General features: G+C 35.1%; 1 protein-coding gene across 7 annotated transcripts in view; it reads right to left on the minus strand.

Moving 5' to 3' along the window:
• LOC131065979 (uncharacterized) overlaps positions 1–24,578 on the minus strand; it is a 127,355-nt gene that overhangs the window by 56,240 nt on the left and 46,537 nt on the right. For all 7 annotated transcript variants that reach the window (XM_058000632.2, XM_058000627.2, XM_058000628.2 and 4 more), the window contains 5 exons: positions 15,172–15,256; positions 8,249–8,427; positions 5,870–6,002; positions 5,593–5,729; positions 5,206–5,280 (listed from right to left, as the gene is read on the minus strand). In XM_058000632.2, coding sequence (XP_057856615.2) covers positions 5,206–5,280; positions 5,593–5,729; positions 5,870–6,002; positions 8,249–8,427; positions 15,172–15,256 — 609 coding nt within the window. The remainder of the gene's footprint in view (positions 1–5,205; positions 5,281–5,592; positions 5,730–5,869; positions 6,003–8,248; positions 8,428–15,171; positions 15,257–24,578) is intronic.

The following is a 24,578-nucleotide window of genomic DNA, read 5'->3' on the forward strand; positions in this document are numbered from 1 at the left end:
GAAGTTAGAAAAGTGAATGGCATTTTGAAAACTAGTAGAAAAGTGAATGGCATTGTGATAGCTTTGTCATTTCTTAAATTTAAAATTTTAAAATATTCTGGAAATCTGATGAAGAGGGGAACAAAACCCAAAAATGACTTGAAGATGCTTTGAGTAGTTAGCGAGTAGTTTGAAACAGAATGTGACGTGATATTTGTTGGGTGTTTGATTGCTGTGTTTGAATGCTAGGTGTCTAGAACTACAAGGCATCAATCATTCTTTGAAATTTTTAGATTCAACGCTATCAAAGGGCATTTAAAAATTCCATTCTTCACATGAGAATGTTGTAAAGCATCTACTCTGTAAAGATTATGTTTTATGCAAATTTAAATCTTATTTTGGTTTAAGGGAAATGGATTTTAAAGACATTGGAAACATGATAACTGTGAGGCATGTGGAGAAGTAGAAGCAAGGGTTTGATTTGGCATCCTAAATCTGTAGATTTCTGCCATTCAAATGCCAATTTCACAAGTCACAGTGTGAGGATGTTTGACGTGAGATATTAGTTTCATTTGTTTTCTGCATTTAACATTTGCTACCATTGGCGATTGATGGTTATTCCTACAATGTTGGTGATTTGAACTTTGTGCACACCATAGCTTGTTCAAGAATTCAAGGTATGTGCTAGGAAATTAACTTTTTTAAAGAAGACAAGAATGCAATATAAGCATCTATATTTTCAATTGTGAAGTGAATAGTTTAATGCACTTTGAATATTTGTATTTTGGGAGAAGATGTTTTTATTAGGAGAAATTGTTTTTGGGTGTAATAAGGTGCCTTAAGAATAATTTGAACAATAATAATATTGGTTGATTGGAGAAGTTGAAGGAGGCATCGGAGGCAAGAGGTTTTTTATCATCTCAAGTCCCTTCATGGAGCAAGTGGGGCATGCTAGCTTTGTTTGGTTTGCAGATAACTGAGATTATCACAATCCGTAGTTTTGCATGTGTATTTGTGGATATTTGAGTTCACCTTGACCACCAAATTGAAGAGTTTTAATGTGGATAATTGAGTTAGTCTTGATTCACAATTGATTGGTGTCTTTTCTTGTGGACAATGGAGTTTGTCTCGATTCATATAAGTGTTGTACTTGTGCCTAATGGAATTTCTCGATTCACAAGCATTTTGTAGGTTTGACAATCAAGAGATCAATTGATGTGTTCAGTTTGGTATTTCTTGGCTGAACGAGTAGGATTGATGGAGATTCTTCATCAAAGTCTTTAGAAGGGCTGTTGTGTTCAATCCTTACAATGTTCCACCCTTTGTTGTTTGAATTGATATAATAAGGGGGGATGTTGGATTTATTACATCAATAGTTTAGTATATAGGTTAGTTTAGATAATAAATAAATAAATGTTAGCTTTATGTTAGTAACTAAAATTAGTTCATAGTTAGAAAGTTGGTTGAGGAGTTAAATTCCCATAAATAAGTTAAAGAATCAATGAGCTATTCTGGATTTGATTGTGTGTATCTTTTTTACATCACTCATTTAGTAATGGATTGTGGAAAATTGATCAAATTAAGTTAAAGAAGTTAGTATGGGAAAATATAAGGCTTTATAAAGCCAATGTATTGCAATGTAAGATCATCCCAAAGAGTTCAATAAGTTAATCTTTTATGTTTTTGATATTTCTTTGTAGCAAAATTTTTTGATCTGCAATACAGTTTCATGTCTTCCATTTTTAATATAGTACAATGCAAAAGGACAACCTAGTTTGAATTGATATGATAAGCTCATCTTCCCAACATGAAGTTGTCACCACAAAAACTCGAATTTCAAGTCAAAGTTTTAGCATTAGTAGAAAATCAGTTTAGTTTTAAAAGTAATTTTATTTTTGGAAACTACTCCTTTTTGCACGTATACTTTCTCTAGAATGGTGAGAGGAGCTAAAAAATTCAGCTTTCTATTTTTAATAACTAATATTTTTAGGAAGTATGTTTTTTCAAGGAATGGCAGTAAATGACAAGGTTGGAAGTTGGTCAAAAGCAAGTTCAAGATCCAAAACGATAAAATGGAATTCAAAAAGCAAAGCGACTGCACAAAGAGGATTTATCAAAGATAGAAGATTTTGTGAAAGAGTTTGAAAATGCTTCCAAAGAACAAATCCCTCAAAGTGAAAGAAATTGAAGAAGATTGACAAGCTTATATGAGGTGGACTTTTTTGTGACATAACCATTCAAAAATTTCTCCAGTGGGTGTCTAGCATGTAAAATCTTACCAAGCATCAAAATTTGCTTAAGTTACTAAGTAGCAGGCACACCAAAGGAGGTTTCAAGATGGCACACCAATATCAAAAACCTAATAAGAAAAGTAGGAAAATGAGCTAAGTGGTACAGGTTTTCTCATGTTTTGTCATGTCATTTTTCCCACCAAACATGGCTAAGCACCCAAATTTACATATTTTTATTAAAACAGAGATTTTTCCTTGGAATGCCAGCATCAAATCCCTGCTAAATAAAATATAAAAAGCTGGGAGCCCAACAAAGAGGGAAATTTGCCTTGCCATGACCATGGGAAAGTTTCTCAAAGTTGGTGTAAATGTTGGAAATCCTTGCCAAATGGAAACAAGTGGTCAGAAAAACTCTTAGGAATAGAATTGAAGTGTCTAATTCAAGGAAGAAGATCAAATAAAGGATTCAAAGGACAAAATCATTGAATCTGAGCCCTTCTATCATATGGGCACCCAACATGGAATGGAAAATGTAAAGGAAGTTCTAGAAATTCAATTTTATATTATTTTGAAGATAGAATTGCTTTAAAGCAATTAATTTATTATTATTTGAAGAGAAGACATCTTTGACTGGTTATAGATGTGTCATTTATACATAATATGAAATGAGAGTTAGAGCTTATGATGCTGAATTTTCATTCAAATTGGAAGTTTGTGTTGTACTTGTGCAAGTTAAAAGCTAGCATTGATTTTCAAATTCTTGAAGTAGCTTTGATAGCTACATTTTGTCTCTACCATCATAAGTGTTTTTGATTAAGGTAAAAGCAGGTTTTGAAGGGACCCGAAACTCTTTACAAACAAATTTTGAATGGATCTGGAACCCTCAACCAGAAAGTTGTCATAACAAAAGGAACATGAAAGCACCTGACAACCACAGACTAAAAGCCTTATACATGGGTTTTGAAAATAGGCTTCCACAAGATAAAACTAAAGCTGCAAAAAAATACAGCCATCAGCCAGCCTAAGACCAGCCCCCACAATAACAAGGGTAATATAGGCACCCCCAGCCATAGCTAGCTCAGGATTCTTCCAGCTCCCAACCAAGCCCTTACCTAACCAAAACCAACAAATGGCCAAACTAGGCCCTTTAAAACTAATAGCATCCAGCCAGCCCATGGGTTCTACCATCATAAGTGCTATAGCTAAAACTAAAGCTGCAAAAAAATACAGCCATCAGCCAGCCTAAGACCAGCCCCCACAATAACAAGGGTAATATAGGCACCCCTAGCCACAGCTAGCTCAGGATTCTTCCAGCTCCCAACCAAGCCCTTACCTAACCAAAACCAACAAATGGCCAAACTAGGCCCTTTAAAACTAATAGCATCCAGCCAGCCCATGGGTTCTACCATCATAAGTGCTATGTTTTCTTATTCAATCAAAATCAATCGTTAATGTTTAATTGATGATCCATGTTCTAGTCATCAGTTACCATTGTTGTTCAATGCATGTTACATTTTTAGTTGTTAAAATTGATAGATTCAATGAGATAGAAGATTTCCAAGTCTTGTGCTCTAACCTCTGAGGTCATAAACAAATAGGTAAAGTTCGATTTTTAAGTCTTATGCAAAACCTCGAGGGAAACATTGCATAGTGTACACAGTAGAAAATTTGTTTCTTGTTTTAGATATAGGACAGTTTAACTTAGGGAGCTTCCCCTACAAATTTTAAGAAAGGTTGTCCTTATTTGTTTCATTTTTTGTTCTGACAAAACTGACAAATTAAATTACCAACAAGATGACATGACAATTTTGATTTCTCTCAAGTCCTAAAATAAAGGTATACTTAAAATCAAAGATGAAAAACTCTTAATCGGCAATAAATCTTTTGGCCCAAATTTTTTTTTAAATCGGGACTTGGCAAAAAATCGGTAAATTTATCGAACATTTGAAAATATATAATTTCTTAAAATATATTTTAAAAAAACATACATATACACTAAATTTATAGAACAATGTCTAGAAATACTACATCTGATAAAGCCCTCGCAAGAATGAACTATATAACCAAAAAAATGAAATCAAGTAATGCCTTGGGAGCACTAAAACTGTAAAACATATAATTGAATCTACAAATAGGGAAAGAGCAATAGTTGCAAAGAGGTTGAGGAGGAACTGAATGGAATACAATTTATTACTGGTTACCAAACAATGTAATACTAAATATTAAATATATATTATTTTTAAGATTAATAACTTTCAATATTTTGAATTATCAACTTGTGATTTTCGTGGTTGAAAGTTTAAACTGTTTATACAGTATGTATTCAATTCTGTCATTTGAAGAACAAGAAATAATACTTAAGCTTTAACAACAGAGACCTGCAACATAATAGATTAAGACTGGAACAAGGTTGAATGTTGTTGATTATCGTTGGGCGTCAGTCATCGGGGGGGGAGGGAAGCCGCAATCGCTCGTTTTGACCAAGCCGAAATCACTATTTTTATTTTCGCGCGACCTTTTTATTACATTTTAGGGTTGCGGCCTCTTTTTTCTCATCGCTTTTTGAAACCGCGATATTCTACATTTTAGTCACGATTTTATCACGATTTTTGGCAACTAAGAATGGGGATTTTTTAAGAAAAAATCATCTGTGATTTAAATAATGATTAAATCATCTGCTTGAATGACTCATGAAAAATTGCAATTTACGTGATTTTTTCACGATTTAAATCACAACATAATTTTCAGTGAAACTACTTCTAATCAAGCTTATATGTGATTATATACCCAACAGTAAATGTTTAACTGTTCAAATACACTAAATAAAATTTGTTCTAAAAAAATTGTTCATAAATCACAAATTGTTAAACAACAAGCTCTGAAACAAGTATCAAACAATGATTTGATATTGTGTCATTTACGGATAATAGCTCAACTCAATATTCTTACCGGCAACATCACCAATCAGAAAATGATTAAATACTAATCAATATACCTGACTCAGAGTCAAGGGACGATGCTCCCAATTGCTCATGCGTCTTGTTTTGTTTAAGTGACCCCCTAATGCAGTCTGCTTCAAATAGAGAGATCCCCAGTTATTGATCTAATAACAATAATTCATATTGGAAATTTGACTTACTGATTTCAAAGCATGACATGAAAAGGATTATTACTAATATTATCATAACTTTTCAACTGACATGATGGTGATAAGTCACAATTAGTACACAACTCATTAGGAAGTTACAGAGACAATATTCACTTGCTGTCAACTTTTGACTTTCATTTTATACCAGTGTTTTGGCCACTCAGAAAAAGATGTATTTCAAGGAAAATATCAAATTGGAATGCACATTGCAAAAAATTAAATTCGCCATCACACCTTTGTAAGGCCAGAAAGGCCTCCCTTAGAGGATCCATGAAGCTTTTGAAGGTCTAAAATACCCTCACAAAAGTGGAAACACTCCAACTCTCTATATGACTGAAAAAGCTGATCCAGATCATTGTGAAATGCATAACCTTGAAAAATTCAACCAGTAAAAATTTAATCCGTAAACAAGACACAAATTACCTCTATGAAAAAATGTCCACTTTTCACACAAAAATGTGACTGTATTCTTCAACAGATGTAAAAGCTGCCATCTTTAGCAGCATCTTACCTAATTTCAAAATATTGGGAGAATGAAAAACCTCTTTGAGACAGGTGTCCAACACATGAGGTACTGTCTGAGATAGTCCTACCAAGTCAAAGATTAGCACTTTTTCTGCTGTGGCAATCTGTAAAATAGAAACCTGTAAGAAAGCCATTTTCAAAATGTGTCAGATTGGTATGTGTAATTTCCTAGTTCTTTACATTACACTTTAATCCTAAACTAATTTTACTGAGGTCATGCAAAGATTTACAATTTAAAACCAAGACAAATAGTTAAAGATTTTAGAGGGAAAAGAATCCAGACCACAATTCAGAAATTCAGCTAACAGCCACACACCATCTACTACTTTGCGCATAAATAGTTTTTCAAGAGGTCTTTGAACATCACCCAAAGAAAATTAATGACAAAATATTGCAAGGAAAACTAGTACATGACACTTAGGCCTACAGGTCAATGTCTTAAGTGGGGTTCAAAAAGATCTTAGGCAAATGCTGAAGGCCATCAAGAAACTATCTATGGGCGAAGGCAACAAAGAAAGCCAGAACATATCGCAGCATTAATAACTAAACCTAGAGCAAAATAAGTAATAAATTACACCTATCTGTACCCTTTTGGAGCCCAATATTAAAGTTTAAATTGCCTTCAAATAAATAAATTTATAAGGGCTGACCCATGGTTTATAATGCTGGCCAACCCTTGGTGTTTTGCGCCTCACCTTGGGGATTTAAATCTCAAATTAAATAAATCTTTATTTATTTAATGGGGCCGACCCCTTATGGAGCAGATCCAGATCGAATCAAATCAGAAATTCTAATATATAATCTGCATTCAGAAAACAGCAGCCATTTGATTTAGCAGGTAATTGGTAAATGTAGTCTCTTATGTATCTTTGATCTAGTTATTAATTGGAATTATCGAACTATCTAGATTCTTATAATTAGTAAATTAATCTATTTAATTCCCTACAAGCAATTATATACGAATTAGCAAGGAAACATGCTAGGGAGTGGTAGTAGACCGGTTCCCACAATGTAAATAGGCCATGTCAAGTTGGGTGGACTGAAGGTCCTGCCCCTTGTGGGCCAAGGGGTTAAATTGTCTTGTTTGGTTGTTCAGTGCCCTTGGGCTTTGGTGTGGCGAATAGTTTCCAAGCGCCCTATCATGCTTTCCCCTCCAATCCCTCCTATGGTTGGTTGTTGGAAGTGAAACTATAGAATGGATCCAAATAGGTGATGTTCTCTATCATTTCATTAATGTTAATTGTTTATTTACTTTTAAAGTTCAATAGCTATTATATGATTTAGTTATAGAATACTATTTGTAAGCAAATTATATTGTTGGAATTGTTACTTTTAGACAGAAATCAGGTATACCAAAATAGGGGACAGTAAATAGGACCTCCAAACCTAACCCAAATCCCATAAAACTGTGCCATTATCAATCATGATTTGTTGATTTTTGTGTTGACCATGTATAAATGATGAATTTTTTCAAATATATTATATTTTTTTTTCTTTTTTATGCACAGTTGTTTCCATGTCTGCCCCATATCCTATCCAGGGTCCCAAAAAACACAATATTTCCTATACTGAAACTCTTCCGTTTATTAGTTATCTCCCGCACCTGTACCGGGTACATCTTGGTATGGGTTCCCCCGGGTGTACACTTGGATATGCCTAGGTTATGTACATGGGTGTACTCAAGCACACCCAAGCATACCCAAAGGTGCTGAGAACCAAAAAGTGACAAAAAAAACATTTTGACTTTTTTTTGCATCCAAAAACCCCAAAATGACCCTAAAAGCATCATTTTGCCCAATATAAAGAGATCATTTTTCTCTCTTTACTCTCTCATTCAGTTTTTCTCACATCATTGGTTTTTTCTCACATCAACAGCTTGTGCAACTAATCATTGCTGCCCCTCAAACCCATTAGGGTCTCTGCTCCCAAACCCTCACTAGTTATTGGGATCTCTTGAAATATAAGAAATTTGATTACAATGAGAGGGTTTGGTAGTGGAGACCAGAATCATGAACTTAGATAACTAAAATTATCACTATTAAATGCCAATCGATAAAGATAAATATTAAATACTTAACTGTCAATTGGCATTTAATATTTGTCTTTATCACTACCATTTTGGCATTTGGCATTGATCAACGATGAAATTTCTTTAAATTTTTAATTATTTTGTATATATATGTATATGTATATGTATATGTAAATGTATGTATATGCATGTATATGTATATATAAGTATGTATATGCATGTATATGTATATATATAAATTGCAGCTGATGTTTTCAAAGTGGAAATTAGGCTCCTAAATCCTTATAATCAGGGAAAGAAAAGAATGATCTGAAAAAACATGGCATATGGTTTTACCTTACTTGGTCCTGCTCCTTTCATATAGTTTGGTCTCCACTCACAATCTATTCCAACTACCTTGACCTCGGTAAAATACTTTGCAGCACTGACCAATTCGTCAACTGTGTCAACCCATATAACATTTTCTTCTGAAATAAAGTCTGACAATTGAAGATAATGATTCTCTATAGCCTTTACTGCAGCCAATGAAATCAGCCAACACAACATATACAGAGGATGTTATCAATAATATTATAATAACATATTGACATGTTAAAATACACATAAAACATGAAGCATTTAAGAGGTGCAGTGTTACAATTCACAATTTTCCACAAGCACAACACCAAATCAATAACAATTAGCATCATAAAACATCTTTCAGTTGAAAGAATAAATAATATTTTTTAATATACACATAGGTCTTATACTATTATAGCTAGTTCATAGATGCTCCTCCTTTACAGTAGAATCATATTAAAAAGTGAGGGAAATTTGAAACGTTTTCTGGAAGATTCTTCAAAGTTCAAAGAGTTATAAAAAGACAATTTGGGTCTCATTTATATATGCTTGGTTTATTATTTCTCTTATAGCTCTGAGTGCTTCTGGCTTTCAGTTGAGTACCCCTAGGACGAAAACCCTTGGGATTTGGAGGATTGGAGGAAACCCAATTCCATTTTTGAGGTGGATTCATTCCAGGATTCACAAGTGTGCTTCAAGGTTCAAATTGTTGGAGGTTTCAGCTAGAAATCTCAGAGAGGGTTTTAACAGATAAGTTTATCAAAAATTGTTCAGTCTGTTTCAAAAACAATTTTTGAGGGTTTGATTACTTTATTTTTATGGTCCTTGAATAAATTAGACACCATTTTGCCTCTATTGCTAGTACAATATTGAAAATGGATTGCTAGTACAATATTGAAAATGGGTTTAATTAATGTATGGAGTATTGATGGTTTGATCGGAAAAGAAAGTTATTTTATTTTCTAAGCTATCATTTGAATCCAATTTTATTTGGTATGGCTTTAACACTAGTGGTGTGGTGTTGACAACAATGTTAGAATTAATGGAGAGCTTTTGGTGATGAAATAAAGTATTTAGCTGCCACATATTGATTTAACCTTTGGCTTGAAACTTGGTGAATACTTCCTTGTTGTTTGAACAAATAATTTGAAATTAGAGGAATGAAAGCTATGGCGTTAGTTTCAAGCATGGTCATCGGTGAATGAGGAATCATATATTCTTCTTTGTTGTGCATTACTCATTTCAAGCCACATAGAGGAGTAAGGACAGGGACATGGTCTCTTTGGCACGCATTGGAAGAACGAATATTTTGTGACTTTGGCATGGAAATTCAGATTGGAATTGTTTGTGCCCTCTTCAACCGCTGTCATTATGATAATAATGGAAGTCAATTTGTCTACCCTTCTGGCATAGGTTGTTGGGTTTTGGCATGAATACCTTCATATTTTGCAAATTGTGGGCTTTTCTACATTTTGTCGCATGAATTCTTTGTGACTTAGTGGGTGTTTCTTCTTTGGTGTGAGCTCCTTTTCATGGCATGAACACTCATTGCTTGGCATGAAATTCTTACAGCTATTCGTGGACATTTTTCCTCCCCTACCTGGGCATTTCTTCTTTCTCAGCAGTCTTGATGTTTAGCATGGAGTTTTGAGAGGATTCATGGTCCTTGGGAAGGGCATTTGGTTACATCACACAGTCCACGCTGGTCGATTAAGTGCAGATACTCATATGATGGATGGACATGGTCTTTGTAGGTCGCCTGAGTTGTAAAGTAGATCCATCTCAATTTTGTATCTCTGTATCAATTACAGGAAGAGCTTGGAAATGATATATGTAGTTTTGAACTTCCTTGCCACTGTCATAAATTTACCAGGTGTTGCTGTTGCATGTTAAATGCAATTTCTGAGCACTCTCATCAATACTTGAGATCACTTCTTGTATCAAGGTTAGTTCTTGCATTGCAATGTTTATTTACTATTAATCTTTGAAGAAATAAGTTAATACTGGGTATGGAAGAAGAACATTTCAGTCAGTCAGTAAATGTATTTCCTTAATATTCTGATGCAATAAACACTTATCAATTCTCAATGCAAAACTGAAACCAATAATTCCTATGACAAGAAAAAGAAGGGAAAAAAATGTTACAAACTAGTAGGTGCATATTACATTATGACAACAAAATTATAGTTTCATTTTAAAAAGTATATTGTGTGTAATACTTCAGATGTTTGATGAATATGAAAGTCTATAGCAAGGTTTTGTATTGCATAAAAAACTGTCAATTTGTTATGGCAGTAGTATTCTTACATTCCATGAAACTATATTGCACTCAAACTATTTGACACAATACCTTTCACTAAATATTGGAGGAAGGGCAAAAAAATTCCAGTCAAAGGATTGTTGTGTTAGGATTTTGCCATGCACTCAGTCAACAGATTCAATCACCATGATCAGTCTTGACAAAACTGAAAACCCCAAGACAATGGTTTCCTGGTTTGCAGATGAATCAAGATGATTAGGGTTGGTGAAAAATCATCCAAAAAAAGGACCTAACTTTGACAAAGGTGAATGAGCATATCCAGCGATTTAAGGATTTCTGTTTAGGACAGATTTGTGGTTGAAATCCTAAGATTTCTCCATATTTTAGAAGTGTTTTCAAGTCTGTCAAAACCGTAAGAAGTAATTTTCAAGTGGCTGGCTGGAATAGACAGTTGAGGTCAACGAAATCATCTAGAATGGTCCTACAGGGTACAAAGCACTAGATACTCTTTCATCCATAGGACATCAAATTTAAGTCACAAAGTTGAACTAGTGAAGTTGTCAACAAATTCATGGAACGATTCATTATTTCTTATATTATAGTTTCCGAGGAAAATCTCAAATTTGCAAGCTCAGGACAGAAACCGTGAGGACACTGTTTTTGTTAGTGAGACTTATCTACCTTAGATGGTCTTGAAAGAGTCACTCAGGCTTCTCAGTTGGGATTAACAATTGGATTGCAGAAATTGATGAAATCTTCATGGACAATCAATTTCAAATTTACAGAGGTATTTATTTAGTTTCCAGAATAAAGTACAAGAAGAATAAATATTTATGATTTTAAGAATAAAGTCATTTCCCTGAAAAATAATTATTTGTTGCTGAGGAATAATGTTGGGTAAGGAAGTCATTATTTTAACAATTCAAATCTGAGAAGTCATTTTACATCGTGGGCCCATCTTTTACTATATCAGTAAATCGAGGCATGAATCAAAGGGGAGTTCACAGCCTAAGTTAAATTTTATATGGTCAAATAAAAATGGTGTGAAGTATTTTATCAGCCACTCTTAATATATTCCATTCAAAAGGATGACCTAAGGGAATAATACAAGTCAGGAGACTTTGAATAGTTAATATCAAGTGATAACTTTGTTATGTGTGGGCTCTTATCTTGCTGGATGAATTAACTATTAAAAGGTTGACTATATTGCACGGAACAAATGTTTATCTGAGCCAAGATCATGAAAAGGTTTATTTGGTTTATTGGCTGCCTAAATGAATATTGGAGCTGTCCTTCCATATATTTGGCATATTAATTATTTAATCAGCTTGGATGAAACTATTTCATTCTAAAAGTTCAATATGGTGCTCTTGGCATCATGATATTTTGGAGGGCAAATATATTAGCGGGAGCCTAATTGCTAAACTATTATATTATGTGCACTGTGTGAATAACTTATTTGACCAGACATGGAAGATTATATCCTTGGCATGAATAAATATCATTGAGTTGATTTATTACAAGAGGAAATCCTACCACTAGAGTGTAATGTCCCCTTCATCTCAGCCACTCAGTTATTCGTTTAGCCTTATTAATTTCCCATAGGCTGAACAGGAGAAATAAGGGAAATTATGTATTAATTTAATTATCCATAACGTTGTCTCACAATGCTTTATTATAAGATGACTTTATAATAATTAATTTAATAATATTAAAGTGACTGCAATAAAATAATAAAATAATAATAAAAGGCCACTTTATAAAAGGGATTTTTCTTAAAAAAGAGAGTTCTCGTCTTAGCATGACTAGTCACTGGAGTTTTACATCTGCTTATCGGATTTGGAGAGCTTGAATGCTTGACGAATTGGCCTGAGGGTTTGAAGACTCTAAGGTGCCAGGTTCGATTGTGAGATATCAATCCTAGCCGGATTTGGAGAGGAGAATAATTCAGTTCTTCTCATTGAGCAAAATTAGTGGCCAAGGGCTAATTTTGAGTAGTGCGATTTAGAAACTAAATCTGTAGTGATCTCAGTCATTTGCAGCACATAGAAGGAGTCGATTTCATTCATGACAGCTCTTGCTTGCATCGATTCTCATAGGGGATTGAATCACCTTATATTAGACGACTTGGAGATTGATCGTGATGCTTGTGGGAGGTCGAATTTGGTGATAATAATTCATATTTTACATCTGCAACCAGAACAGGGGTGGCCATGATGTGGTGGCGATTTTGTGTTTAGAGCCCAAGATAAAATCCAAGAAAATTCAAGGGGCATCACTGGAGGTACAGTAAGATAGGTGCAGCAAGTTTGGAGACATTGGCTTCATCAGATGGGAGAATCGAACCACTATGTGAAGTCTGCCATCACTTCCAGGTTTCATCGATTTGCATAGAATGCTCATCATAGTGACTTTTCATTTCACTTTAGCGTCTGCATTGTGAAGCAAAGCATTTACCATAGTTTCATGCATTGTTCTCTCATATATCAGATTGTTATCATGTCATATCAAAGGAGAGTTGCTGTCGTTGGGAGTTTATGTCAATAGCTTGTATACCAAGAGTCTTGGCAAGATTATGTAATCACTGGTGCATTTCAGTTAATGAAAAGGAGTAGCTGCATTTCATCAATTGACCATCTTGTACTTGGTTATGGATACATGCCAAGTGTTTGTTAAAATGACTAGTTGCTGTAGATGCATGTTTGGCATAAGTAGAGCATGTATTTGCATTTAATACAAAGAGATGCATTGTGCATTTTAGTGGATTGAATAGACATCTTTGTAGTTGTTTACAAACATTATTTCATTATTACGTCAAAACAAATCAACATCAAAACAAACTGAAACTCAGAATCAACAAGGGCAAGTTTGCATACAAAGTGTTTGTTAAATTGTCTAAGGCAGAAAATCAGTCTTTTTACATCAGATTTGGGCAAGGCACTTTACATAGAGGACGCTAGATAGATTATATGGCCAAGTATGGGCAGTGCATTATTTGGTAACTCGAAGGAATGGTTGGTGTGATAGTTTGCTCAGACTTGAGGATCGATCTATCTCCTTGTGTTGTTGGAGTGTGAACATATCACTTGGTTGGGCGGCAGTTGCAGACCTGAACATGGATAGTGATTTATGGAAATTGCAGAAATTGTGAACAGAATCCTCAACTGGGTGATTGTGGGAAGCCTGAGCACTTGCCTTGTCAAAACTGCACTGCCTGAATATTATATAGAGGTCAGAAATTATTTGTAAACTTATTTCTGTTATCATTTCAATACAGCATTGCTCAGAAATTTCATATACTTCCAGTGTTTGCAATTGCTAATGTTCTTATTTGTAAGTGTTACAAAGAACGAATATGGAAACTACAAATGTCATTTCATGCAAATTCCATTAGAACTGAACATCCCAGACTTATCTCAGACAGTGAGACACTACATAAAGGAATCAAAACATTTTCTTAAGATCTGATCATTTGTGCAAGCAAGGAAGTTGGAAATATTTTGGTAGTTCAGGACCGGTACTTTACACATTTGTGTAGGTAGATTAGTTGCCTTCATTCAAAATCTAGAAAATCACATTTGTAAGATAAGAGTTGTTTCCAAACTTGTGTTCATATGGTCATACCCGATACCCAAGACAAAAGAATAGGCAAATTAGTTATTTCATTTATGTAAGATAAGAGTTGTTTCCAAACTTTTGTTCATATGGTCATACCCGATACCCAAGACAAAAGAATAGGCAATTAGTTATTTCATTTATGCAGGAACCCACCCAAAAAAACATTGTATAGTGAATAACTATAGATTTTGTCTATAGCTTTGTGTTTAGGGTTATTTAGATCTTACCTGGAAGCTTCCCTTTATAATTTGAAGAGAGGTTTTCCATCATATATTGTTCCAGTTTGATTTTTTCTCAAAAAGAAAGACATTATAATGCTAACATATAGCATTAACATATAGCATTACTGCAAGTCCCTTGGAAATTATTTATATTACAATAAAAGCATAACATACTTTTGCTATCTGTTTATTGCCTATTGAGCAAAATGATCATACATTTTTATGCATTAATGACCAATTCTTTTGTTTTCATTTTATGCTTTTTAAATCAAAGCAATAGTATTGAACAAAAACAGTTCCATAAATCTTGTATGTCAGATGCAACCTAATTACCATAAATTAGATATTTAAACACATAAGATTGTGAATGTTCTAATTTCTAACAAAATGTGTGAAATATTCAATCCCAAAGCTTTTTCCTTATCTAAACCAAGAACACAAACTTTAAAGACAATAGTTTACCAAAGAAATTACATAAAAAAACAGTAAATAATTATGAGCATTCAAGGAACCTAATTGTTCAGTTGACAAAAACACTAAGCAATGCTAAATTTTCAGAAAACAAGTTAATGTTCGACCCAAATACCCATTTTTATTTCTTTAACTCTTCTTCATTTTTTCCACCATATAGTGCACAATATTTCAATAACATTCTAAACTTAAATAATAATAAACCATGCATGATGCCCATAACAACATAACCAGGCATACATTCAAATCATGTTTTTGACCTTTCAAACTACTATGAGACTCAGATAGATGTATTATTAAGTAATAAGTGCCTAAAATTGGCGCATCTTGTAAAGGTGTTTAATGCATACCTGGACATGAAGGTATAGTTAAAGAATGACGTTGGCATATGTCAGTTGCCTTCTCCTCATCACCCATTTCGAATGCCAAAGCAACCTTCAAAACAAAAAGAGTTATTCCCCACAATCTGGTCAAGCTCAAACACTGAAACCTGTAAACAAATAAAAGATGAAGATATAGCCAATTTGAGAAAAGCTAATAAAAGAAAAGATGAATCCCAGTTAATAGAAATTAAGAAAGAGACACAAAGCAATTATCATGTTGATCAAGATATTAATATAACATTAACATATGCTATAAATGATCTTAGAATCAGAGAAAATTTCAGCAATGCCAAATCAGATATTTTACTATCCCCTGGAGATGAAAGGGTATGAAGACAAGGGACTTCATTCAAATCAGGTTATAGGATGAAATGAATAATAGAACAGCTATATTGTATATAAATATAGCCAGGAATTTGGTCCATGCCTCTATTTTGATGTCTTTGGTTACACTGATATTTTACTAAAACAAGACAACAAACATTTTTATATGTAACAGTGATTCATTTTAAGCATTTTTATGATCAACAAGGCTCTTCAATTTTCATGTAAGCAGCTCATGTTTTGAAATAATTCACAAAATCATCAAATTTCTATTCACATAAGATCACAATTATGCTCTTTTGATAATGTCTATTTTGAATTTAGCTTCTTAATTAAGTTCCACCTTATGTTTTTTCATGCTGAAAGCATTAACATCACAAGAAAAATTCTTGTCTAGAAGGCATTCTGCTTCAATGAATTCAATACCCTTTCACAACGCCGATGTCATCATTTGTCAAATTGGTTGGATGGTAGAAAATTTTGGCGACTTTTTAAAGGTTTCAAGTAGCAAGGAATTAATCCTGACTGGCAGCATTTTGAGCTACCCAACCACACTACTAACTCGTTGGCTAGTGGCACAAATAATCCAATCGACATCCATCGCTGACTAGAAGTTTCAAACCATCGGCTTAAAAATCCCGATTGCAACAAATCCCGGCATCTGATAAATTTGATACTTGTTGGCAAAACCACAAATCACACCAACAACAACCTTTAAATTGAAGCATAGCGAAATTCCAACACTCCTTAGAATATTCAGACATTTCGATGAATACAAAGAATATTCCATTGGATCTAGTAATATTCTAGCATTACCTAGCATATTTTGCCCATTAAAAACCGGCATTTTGTAAAGCACAAGGGAATATTTCAATGCAGCAAGCATATTTTGTATACTAACATCAGTGTGACGTCAACAATACCATTGCATGGCCCCTAACTATAGTTTTATGTCCTAAAGGAGTTAGTATTTTCCCTTTTTGGTATAACTTGGGACATACGGTATTGGATCTTTGCAAATGAGATGTCATCGAAATGCTAGTTCTACATACTTTCCATTGGTGTGGGTATGATCATTAGAATTTTTGCTAGTAAATCTTATTGCCTATTTAAGTCAAATCATCTTTCTTTGCTATAAAAGTCATAACATTTTGTCTATATCTCCAATTTTTGTGATTCTTGTAGTATTGGAAAGGTATTTCAGAGCTCTTCAAATCTATCCATGCACTTTTTACATTATTTGTCCCAAGTTTTTTATTCAATTTGTTGCTATTCACATTCTAGTCAGTTACTTGAACATCTTGGCCCTTAGAAATGTTTTGTTTGCATGCGATGACTTCATTTCAATTGCTTTACATGCATTGAGGTTACTGATCTCTAATTTTTTTATTTGAGGTATCATGGGTTTTTATGTTCATCCTTCCGTGGTAATCCTAGAAAAGGATAATTATGAGTCTTGGCAAATGACATCCTGACACATTTCAAGTAGCTTAATATTTTGCCTTATTATTATGGACTCATACCTAAACCAAACACACTAGGGTGTAGATCAACATGGAATAACATCATTAATCATGTTGTAAGAGTTATTTGTTCTAGTGCTGATTATGGCACTCAATGTGTTGTATCAAACGTTGATTGTCCCCACACAGTTAGGACTAAACTTTAATAGAGACATGGAGACCCTCATACCTCTCCATTCCTAGAGGATCCTAGTATAGATTGTCACATTCCCCTTGATGATGTAGATTGCATACCTTTTGATGATGATACTTTAGAGGAGCTTGACTATATCACAAGTCTTGCATTGTTCCAATGGTTCAAATACTTGTCTCCTTGTTCCTACTCCTATTCAAACCCAATCTCCATCTTCTTCTATTATTGATCAAATTAGCATCACCACATCTATAGACCCTATTGATTCAATGCAGTAAGACATTCATCATCTTCCAAACATAGCTACTTGGGATTCATATCTATCAAATATATCATCCTTATTTGGGAAGTTTCATATTGAAAATTTGAAACACTATTGAGGATATTCATCTTCTCTTTCATTACATACACATCATCATTGTTAGCCCATCATCATAATCTTTGGACCTTGTTCTACATCAACCTTAACAGGATTTTGGATTAACATCATCTCATTCCAACATGTGGACATTTGAGCAGTTTTAGAGCCATGCATCATTTGGATTTGGATTCCCTATTCATCCAACTTATGGGAATGGTTTCTCCAATCACTAGTGGATATGTTTCTCCTTAAAGAGAGACGTTTTTTGCAAGCAGAGGATTGCATTCTATCTTCAATATTTTATCATTGGCACAAGAGCTACATTTTTGTGGGGGGGAATTCTTATTCTCAACTTGTCTTTCCTATTCATGGGACATTTATCAAACTTATGTAATAGAAGTAGTCCTTGGGGGATCATATCAAGTCGTCCATTCCTTCTTTAACTCATATGCATTTATTTCATTCTCTTTTTTGGTGAGGATTTTTTCCATTAGGTTTTCTCCTTTTCTCCGATTACAGGAGATTCATTTGTTTTTACATGGGTACGTCATTAGGCCTTGTAGTCAAAACCCATCCATGCATCCATCCTTGCATTCATCATCAAGTTTTTAGCTTCTCCCTAAGTTGAACTTGAGGGGTGTGTGTTAGAGTAAAATAGGATAATTACCTAATTAATTAATTAATGAGGTCCCCTTTTTACTTGATTACACTAGAGCTAAACTTAGAAGTGTTTTTCTAATTTTAAGTCATGTGCTCTTTTGTTTCATCTATGGTTGCATTTTTGTTTTTTCCTTTAATATTCATTCATTATTCATCATTGTAATCATCCAATGTAATCCAAAATCAATCCATCAATTAATCATGATGTAATCTTGGATCAAATCATTTATTGAGGTTGCATAGTGTTGGTGTCTGTTTTATCATCTACCAAACATTAGGATAGGATACTCGAAGGTATTCTATCCTCCCCTGAAAAATCACTACCGATTCCAAGGTCTATATGTGCGAACAAGTGACTTTAGTGGAATAGCTTCTTGGGTAGTGTATGCTGAAATTTTCAAGGGGTACTTACGTTTGACAAGTATTTTTGAACTGCTGGACTTAGATGGATTTAGCAATTTAGGCTCTTCTTTTTTTTTTTGGAATTTTCCAAGATTTGAACTTTCAAAGAAAGGAAAAAGGGGATAGGGTTTGAGAAGGCTAATCTAAACCTACGAACTCTGGAGATGGTATCAACTGGGTGCTCTCGAGAAACCAAACCTTGCTTCGTCACACTAGGGACAACTACACAAGGCCGGTGCAATCTTCAATGGGTTGTGCTTATGATCAAGATGTTGGGATGCACAGGGGATGGGCTCAGACTAACTTTGCACGGTAGAATGGAAATCATCCATTTACCAAAAGTATGAGCGGAGATACACCATCAATTGACATTTATCAAATCCTTCATTCAAATTAACAACAATGAAAGCAAATCTAAGTTAATTCTAACTAAGTGTTGAGGCAATTGAAACCATGCAAATCATTCAAATAATAGAGATTACAAAGTAGCGCACATGCAATATATTATCTAGAAATGACCTTAAGCAACAATACATCAAAAACCTCACACCCTCCAAATGAGAGGAGGTAGCCTTATATAGTTTTCAAGAATAAATGAACGGCCGAGATCAAACAGTGATCAAGGGCCTAGATTGAAAGCTATAAACCCTAATTAGGGTTTCCCAAAACTAACTACCTTCGACCAATTACATTTGGGACACTTGTCCTTGCTAAATATGAACCATCAATGAAAATAGAAGGTTGTTGCATTGTGAAGTGTGCCCTTCTAGAAGCTTCTGGATAAGTCAGGTTCATCAAACCTGGACATGCTGACTTGGAGCGATCTGATTGGTTGGAAAATGACGAGGCGCCACCTCAACGTGTTGGATGTCTTTCTTGAATTCTCCAATTTGTGTCAAGAAGTCGTCTAAGTATGGAAATTTGATTCCTTCTTGTCGCCATTTGATTATGCTTGGGAGCTTGTCTTTTTTAATTCCTTCAGGAGATGAAATTCTTCAAGAAGTTGGAAGTTTATCTAACTTTTCCATATTTTCACCAAGTCTGAGAACTTTTCTTTCTTAATGCCTTGAGATTCTTTCAACTGCCTCGAATTTGGAGGAGAAATCCCCTCGTGAAGTTTTTCTCATACTTAGCCAAATTTTGGCCCTCTCTATACTCGGACGAACCTTGCTCGTGGTGCCATCTTCAATTCTGAATTTGGCTCAAAACTCCATTTGTGTTTTTTGTGATGATCCTGCCTTCAGTTGCCAAATTCTGTTGCGTGGGAGGAGGGTAAAAGCTCTAGATAACCCCTTGCAAATATGAAAGGATGGGATCAAGTTGTTCAGGCATTCGCTATGATCATGTCCTTCTTCTCAATACCCTGACATGCCTTCATCATGATTGAGGAAATTGGAATTTTCTTTGTGAAACATTTCCCATACTTAGCCAAATTTTGGCTATCTTCATGCCCGGATGAACCTTGCCTGTGAATTTGTCCTCAATCTTTCGTTTGGCTTGAAACTCCAACTGTGATCTCTATGATGATCCCGCTTCTATTTCCTCTTGCGACCTGTAAAACCAGAGGAAAATAAGTTAGAAATCTATCTTGGATTAAAGAAAATCGAGGCTGCGAACGGCTAAGTGTTTGGAAAATTTCACTTCATTTTCATACTTAGCCATGAGAATGGGATTTTCACATGTAAATTCTCTAACCTTCAAGATAACTGTGATCACAATCCAACACCAAGTGTTATAACTCCGAAAATTTCTTATACTTAGCCAAAAAAAATGATTTTCCTCCCTTAGAAATTCGAATAAATTCACTAAAAATCATTTCTCAAACTCTGGAAAAACTCAGAAAATACATAAATCTGCATCATGAATTTAATTTCACCTTCAAAAATACTCAAAAATTCAGGGGAGATTCAATAATTCGTCCTTATACTGGTTGTCTTTCTCCAAAAATCTGTGAAACTTTTGTCAAAAAAGTTTAACCAACTTCCAGCAATATCCAAAACTTTCTCCAGATGAACTCCAAACTGAAAGTATTTTACTATGCTCTCCTTAATATTTTCGAACTTCTTGGTGTAGAAATGAAGTTTACAACGAAGTATTTGTAAATAAAGTTAAATCCTCAATCAGAAACCCTTAAAATCTTCCAAATCATGTTTCCAATTTTAACTTCATTCTTTTGGAAAGTGTGTCATGTTTCCAAATTCGAAGAAAATATCTTCCAAAAGTTTCCAATTTGGCTATAAGTTTGAAATATTTATTAATCTTCCAATATTCTCTTTAAAAAAAACTTTCCATTTTGGATTTAAGTTCGAAATCCTTATCAATCTTCCAATATTCTCCTTTTGAAAACTTTCTATTTTGGATTTATTTCGAGGATTTTTAATAATCCTTAGAGATTTTCTTCATTTTGGATTTAATTTTGAAATCTCAGTGGATTTTGTGACATCACTGGCATCTTGTTGATTTTGTTTGACTTTTCAATGCGTAGGTGGACTTTTGAAATTTATCTCCATCTTCTCCAAGGTATGGTGGACTTTGGAGACCTTTCCTCATGGCTCTCTTCAAGGCGAAATTTTTGGCTAAGGCATGGGGCGGACTTTAGCCTTTGCTCCTACATGGTGAAATTTTGGCTAAGGTATGGAGCGGACTTTAGCCTTTGCTCCTACATGGTGAAATTTTGGCTAAGGCATGGAACGGAATTTGAAGGTCCCTCCTCAAAGCTCTCTTTACCCTTGGTGGACTTTAAACTTGGCACCTCCTACCTTTCTCTCTTACTTTGGCGGACTTGGGAGAGGGCTCCTACATGACCTCCATCTTGGGCAAACTTTGGTGGTGTCTCATCTTGGGTGGACTTTGGTGGTGTCCCCAACTTGGGCGGACTTCTATCATCTCTCCCACCTTGGGCAGACTTTGGAGACACCTCGTCATGGCTCTCTAACCTATGGCGGAGTTTTAGACTTGGCTTCTCATCACTTGGCATGATTGGACGGACTTTAGGCTACACTCCCACCTTGAGCGGACTTTGGAGACACCTCCTAGGGCAGACTTTAGGCATCCCTCCTCTTGGGCGGACTTCAAGCATCTCTCCCATCTTGGCGGAGTTTTGGTCTACCTCCCAACATGGCGGACTTTTAGACATCTCCAACATGGGCGGACTTCTAGACCTTTGCTCTTCAAGGCAGACTTTTGGAGGCTCTCAAGAGGGCGGACTATATATGAAATATAACATTTAAGTATAAGTGGTATTTATACTTTAAGTTATATTTCATATATATTGTCAGGATGTTTTAGAGTGGTTTCGGGCCTCTAGGACTAATAATGCAAAATCTAGTTTTTGGAGGATTCTCCAATTTTCCAGACTTAGTCAAATTTCAAGATCAGGATGACATTCCAGACAGCGAAATTTCAGGACATTTGAGGATCAGGATGATTTTTCGAGCTGATTATCCTTTGAAGGTGCCATGACCCCCTAAAATATAGGAACTTAGCTTTTTGGGTCAAAACTTAAAAATTTTGGATCGCGGTCGAAGCAGGTCAGTGGTACAAGCGTAAACCCTAGGTTTGCATCCCGAAAAAGCAAAAAGCCTAAAATCTAGGGATTTAGCTTTTTTAGTCAAAACTTGGAATTTTTGAGTTCCGGTTGAAGCTGGTCAGTGGTACAAGTGTAAACCCTAGGTTTGCATCCCGAAAAAGCAAAAAGCCTAAAATCTAGGGATTTAACTTTTTAGGTCAAAACTTGGAATTTTTGAGTTCCGATCGAAGCTGGTCAGTGGTACAAGTGTAAACCCTAGGTTTGCATCCCGAAAAAGAAAAAAGCCTAAAATCTAGGGATTTAGCTTTTTTAGGTCAAAAATTGGAATTTTCGAGTTCCAGTCGAAGCTGGTCAGTGGTACAAGTGTAAACCCTAGGTTTGCATCCCGAAAAAGCAAAAAACAGACATCCCTAAAAAATAGGAAAAACTTTCTAAAAATAGCCATACCGGGGATTGGGCTGAAAATGCCAAAAACAAAACTTCCTAAAAATAGGAAAAAGCAAAAAAGCAAACTTTCTAAAAATAGAAAGTTGTCCAAATTCGTCCAAATCAATTGCGATCTTCGTCCTTTGGCCTCTCTAAGCACTCTGGTGGTGTTCACACTTCCGAATCACATAACTTGCAAAAACTAACTTTCAATCGTCAGGGCCTGAAATGCTCTAAACTGGACAAGGCTTGGTGAAACTGCAGCAAAAGGTCATAGGACACTAACAAAACCCTAGAAAGTAGGAAAAGAGAGGGTCCCCATTTGCAATGGGGCGATGTGTGAAAAAGGTCACAACACATAGCACAATCAATTGTTTTTTCTCTCTACATGTGATAGGCATTTTGGTTGCAAGTGACTTCTAGGAGTTGTGGGGTTTAGCATAAACTCTAACAGTTAATGGCGGCCTAGGATGCATTGGTGATAAGTGGAAGCAAGCTACAAGGGCTTCAACGAGCTACAAGTCATTGGTGCCCTTTCTACAATTAAAATATTTGTTTATTTCCCCTTGTGTCAAACCTTTTAGCCATTTGTGAACCATGTCATATTTTCACATGGTTCATGAATTTATGAACCATAGAACATTTGGAACATAGTTGCTTTCTCCTTTTTTCCTTCTTTGTTTCATTTTATTTGTGATTTGGGCCTTACCACAACCATGTCAAAAAGTTCAAAGAACTAAGAACTCGTCAAAATCCACTCATTGTATTCATGTCATAGCTTTTGCTTTCCTTGAACCTCCAAAAGCTCTAACACAACATTTAGAAATTTTCTTTTCTTTCATTTCGAAACTTGGGAAATGTTTTTCTTTGTACGATTCAAGAGAAAAGTTTGAAAACTCCGACTCGGTGTAGACTCGGCAGCCCAAAATAGGACTAAAACTCGAGATTCAGCTAGGACTGCCAAAAAAAACAGTAGTTTTACAAAAAACAAAAAGAAATTAATGCATTTAGAGAACATAAAAGCCTATTTTGACTATCAATTTGTCATAATTCAAACATTGCACATGCCATATAATCTTTAAACACTTAATATTTGAAATTTCATAATTCATACTCAATAACTATTGGGGATTTGGGAGTGGCAACCCTTATGGGTTTGAGGGGCAGCAATGATAAGTTGCACAAGGTGTTTGAAATGAGAAGAATCCAACAATAGAAGACATGGACACCTACAAACCTATTTTGAGCACCTAATAGCAGAATGAAATGAAAAAAGACCAAAAAATGTATTTTTTAGCTGTTTGGGCGTTTCCAGGCAGGCGCGAGTCCGACCCAGAGACAAGCATGTGTCCCCTTCACAAAAACTCGGGCGTTTTTTGGGGAAAATCAGCAGGATGTGGCTCGCGAGTCCATGGCGAATCGACCCAGCGAGCCAATGAACTCGTGAGTCCCACAAGTCCAAGCGAGTCCTAGCCGAGTTTTCAAACAATGTTCAAGAGTATTGAAGAAATCATGCCATGCAAGTAAGTGGAATGGAGGAAGTTTGAAGGACCAACACCAATGAGAAATTATAATATAGACAATTGAGGATTAGAGTTGGGGGATACCTTGGAACAAGTGATGAGAAAATATAATATAGACCACTTGGGAGAGGGGTATAGTACTCAAGGAAATTAAAGGTCTGATGGGTCAATAAGCATAAAGAAAAGTTGAAATTTCAAGAGGCGTGAAGAAGACGAAAGTTTCAAAAACTAAAAAATAACCTAGAAAACTTTTGGAGGATAGGAGAAGGGGATATCGAGGATGCAATGGAAGTGGCATCAAAGGAGGAAGAAGTCCAATACCTTGCTGATAAAAATATTTTAAGGCAAACAGGTGCGGATGATGGGAAACAAGGGAAAGGCATAGAAGGTCCAACGAATCATTATGAGGAACAACTTTTGGGGGGAGAGAAGGTTAAAAAAAAAAGGGAACGATAGAAGAGAGGCATTCAGGAACAAGGATCAGAATATATGG

Source organism: Cryptomeria japonica, chromosome 2 (genome assembly GCF_030272615.1).
Source record: "Cryptomeria japonica chromosome 2, Sugi_1.0, whole genome shotgun sequence".
Taxonomy (NCBI): Eukaryota; Viridiplantae; Streptophyta; class Pinopsida; order Cupressales; family Cupressaceae; genus Cryptomeria; species Cryptomeria japonica.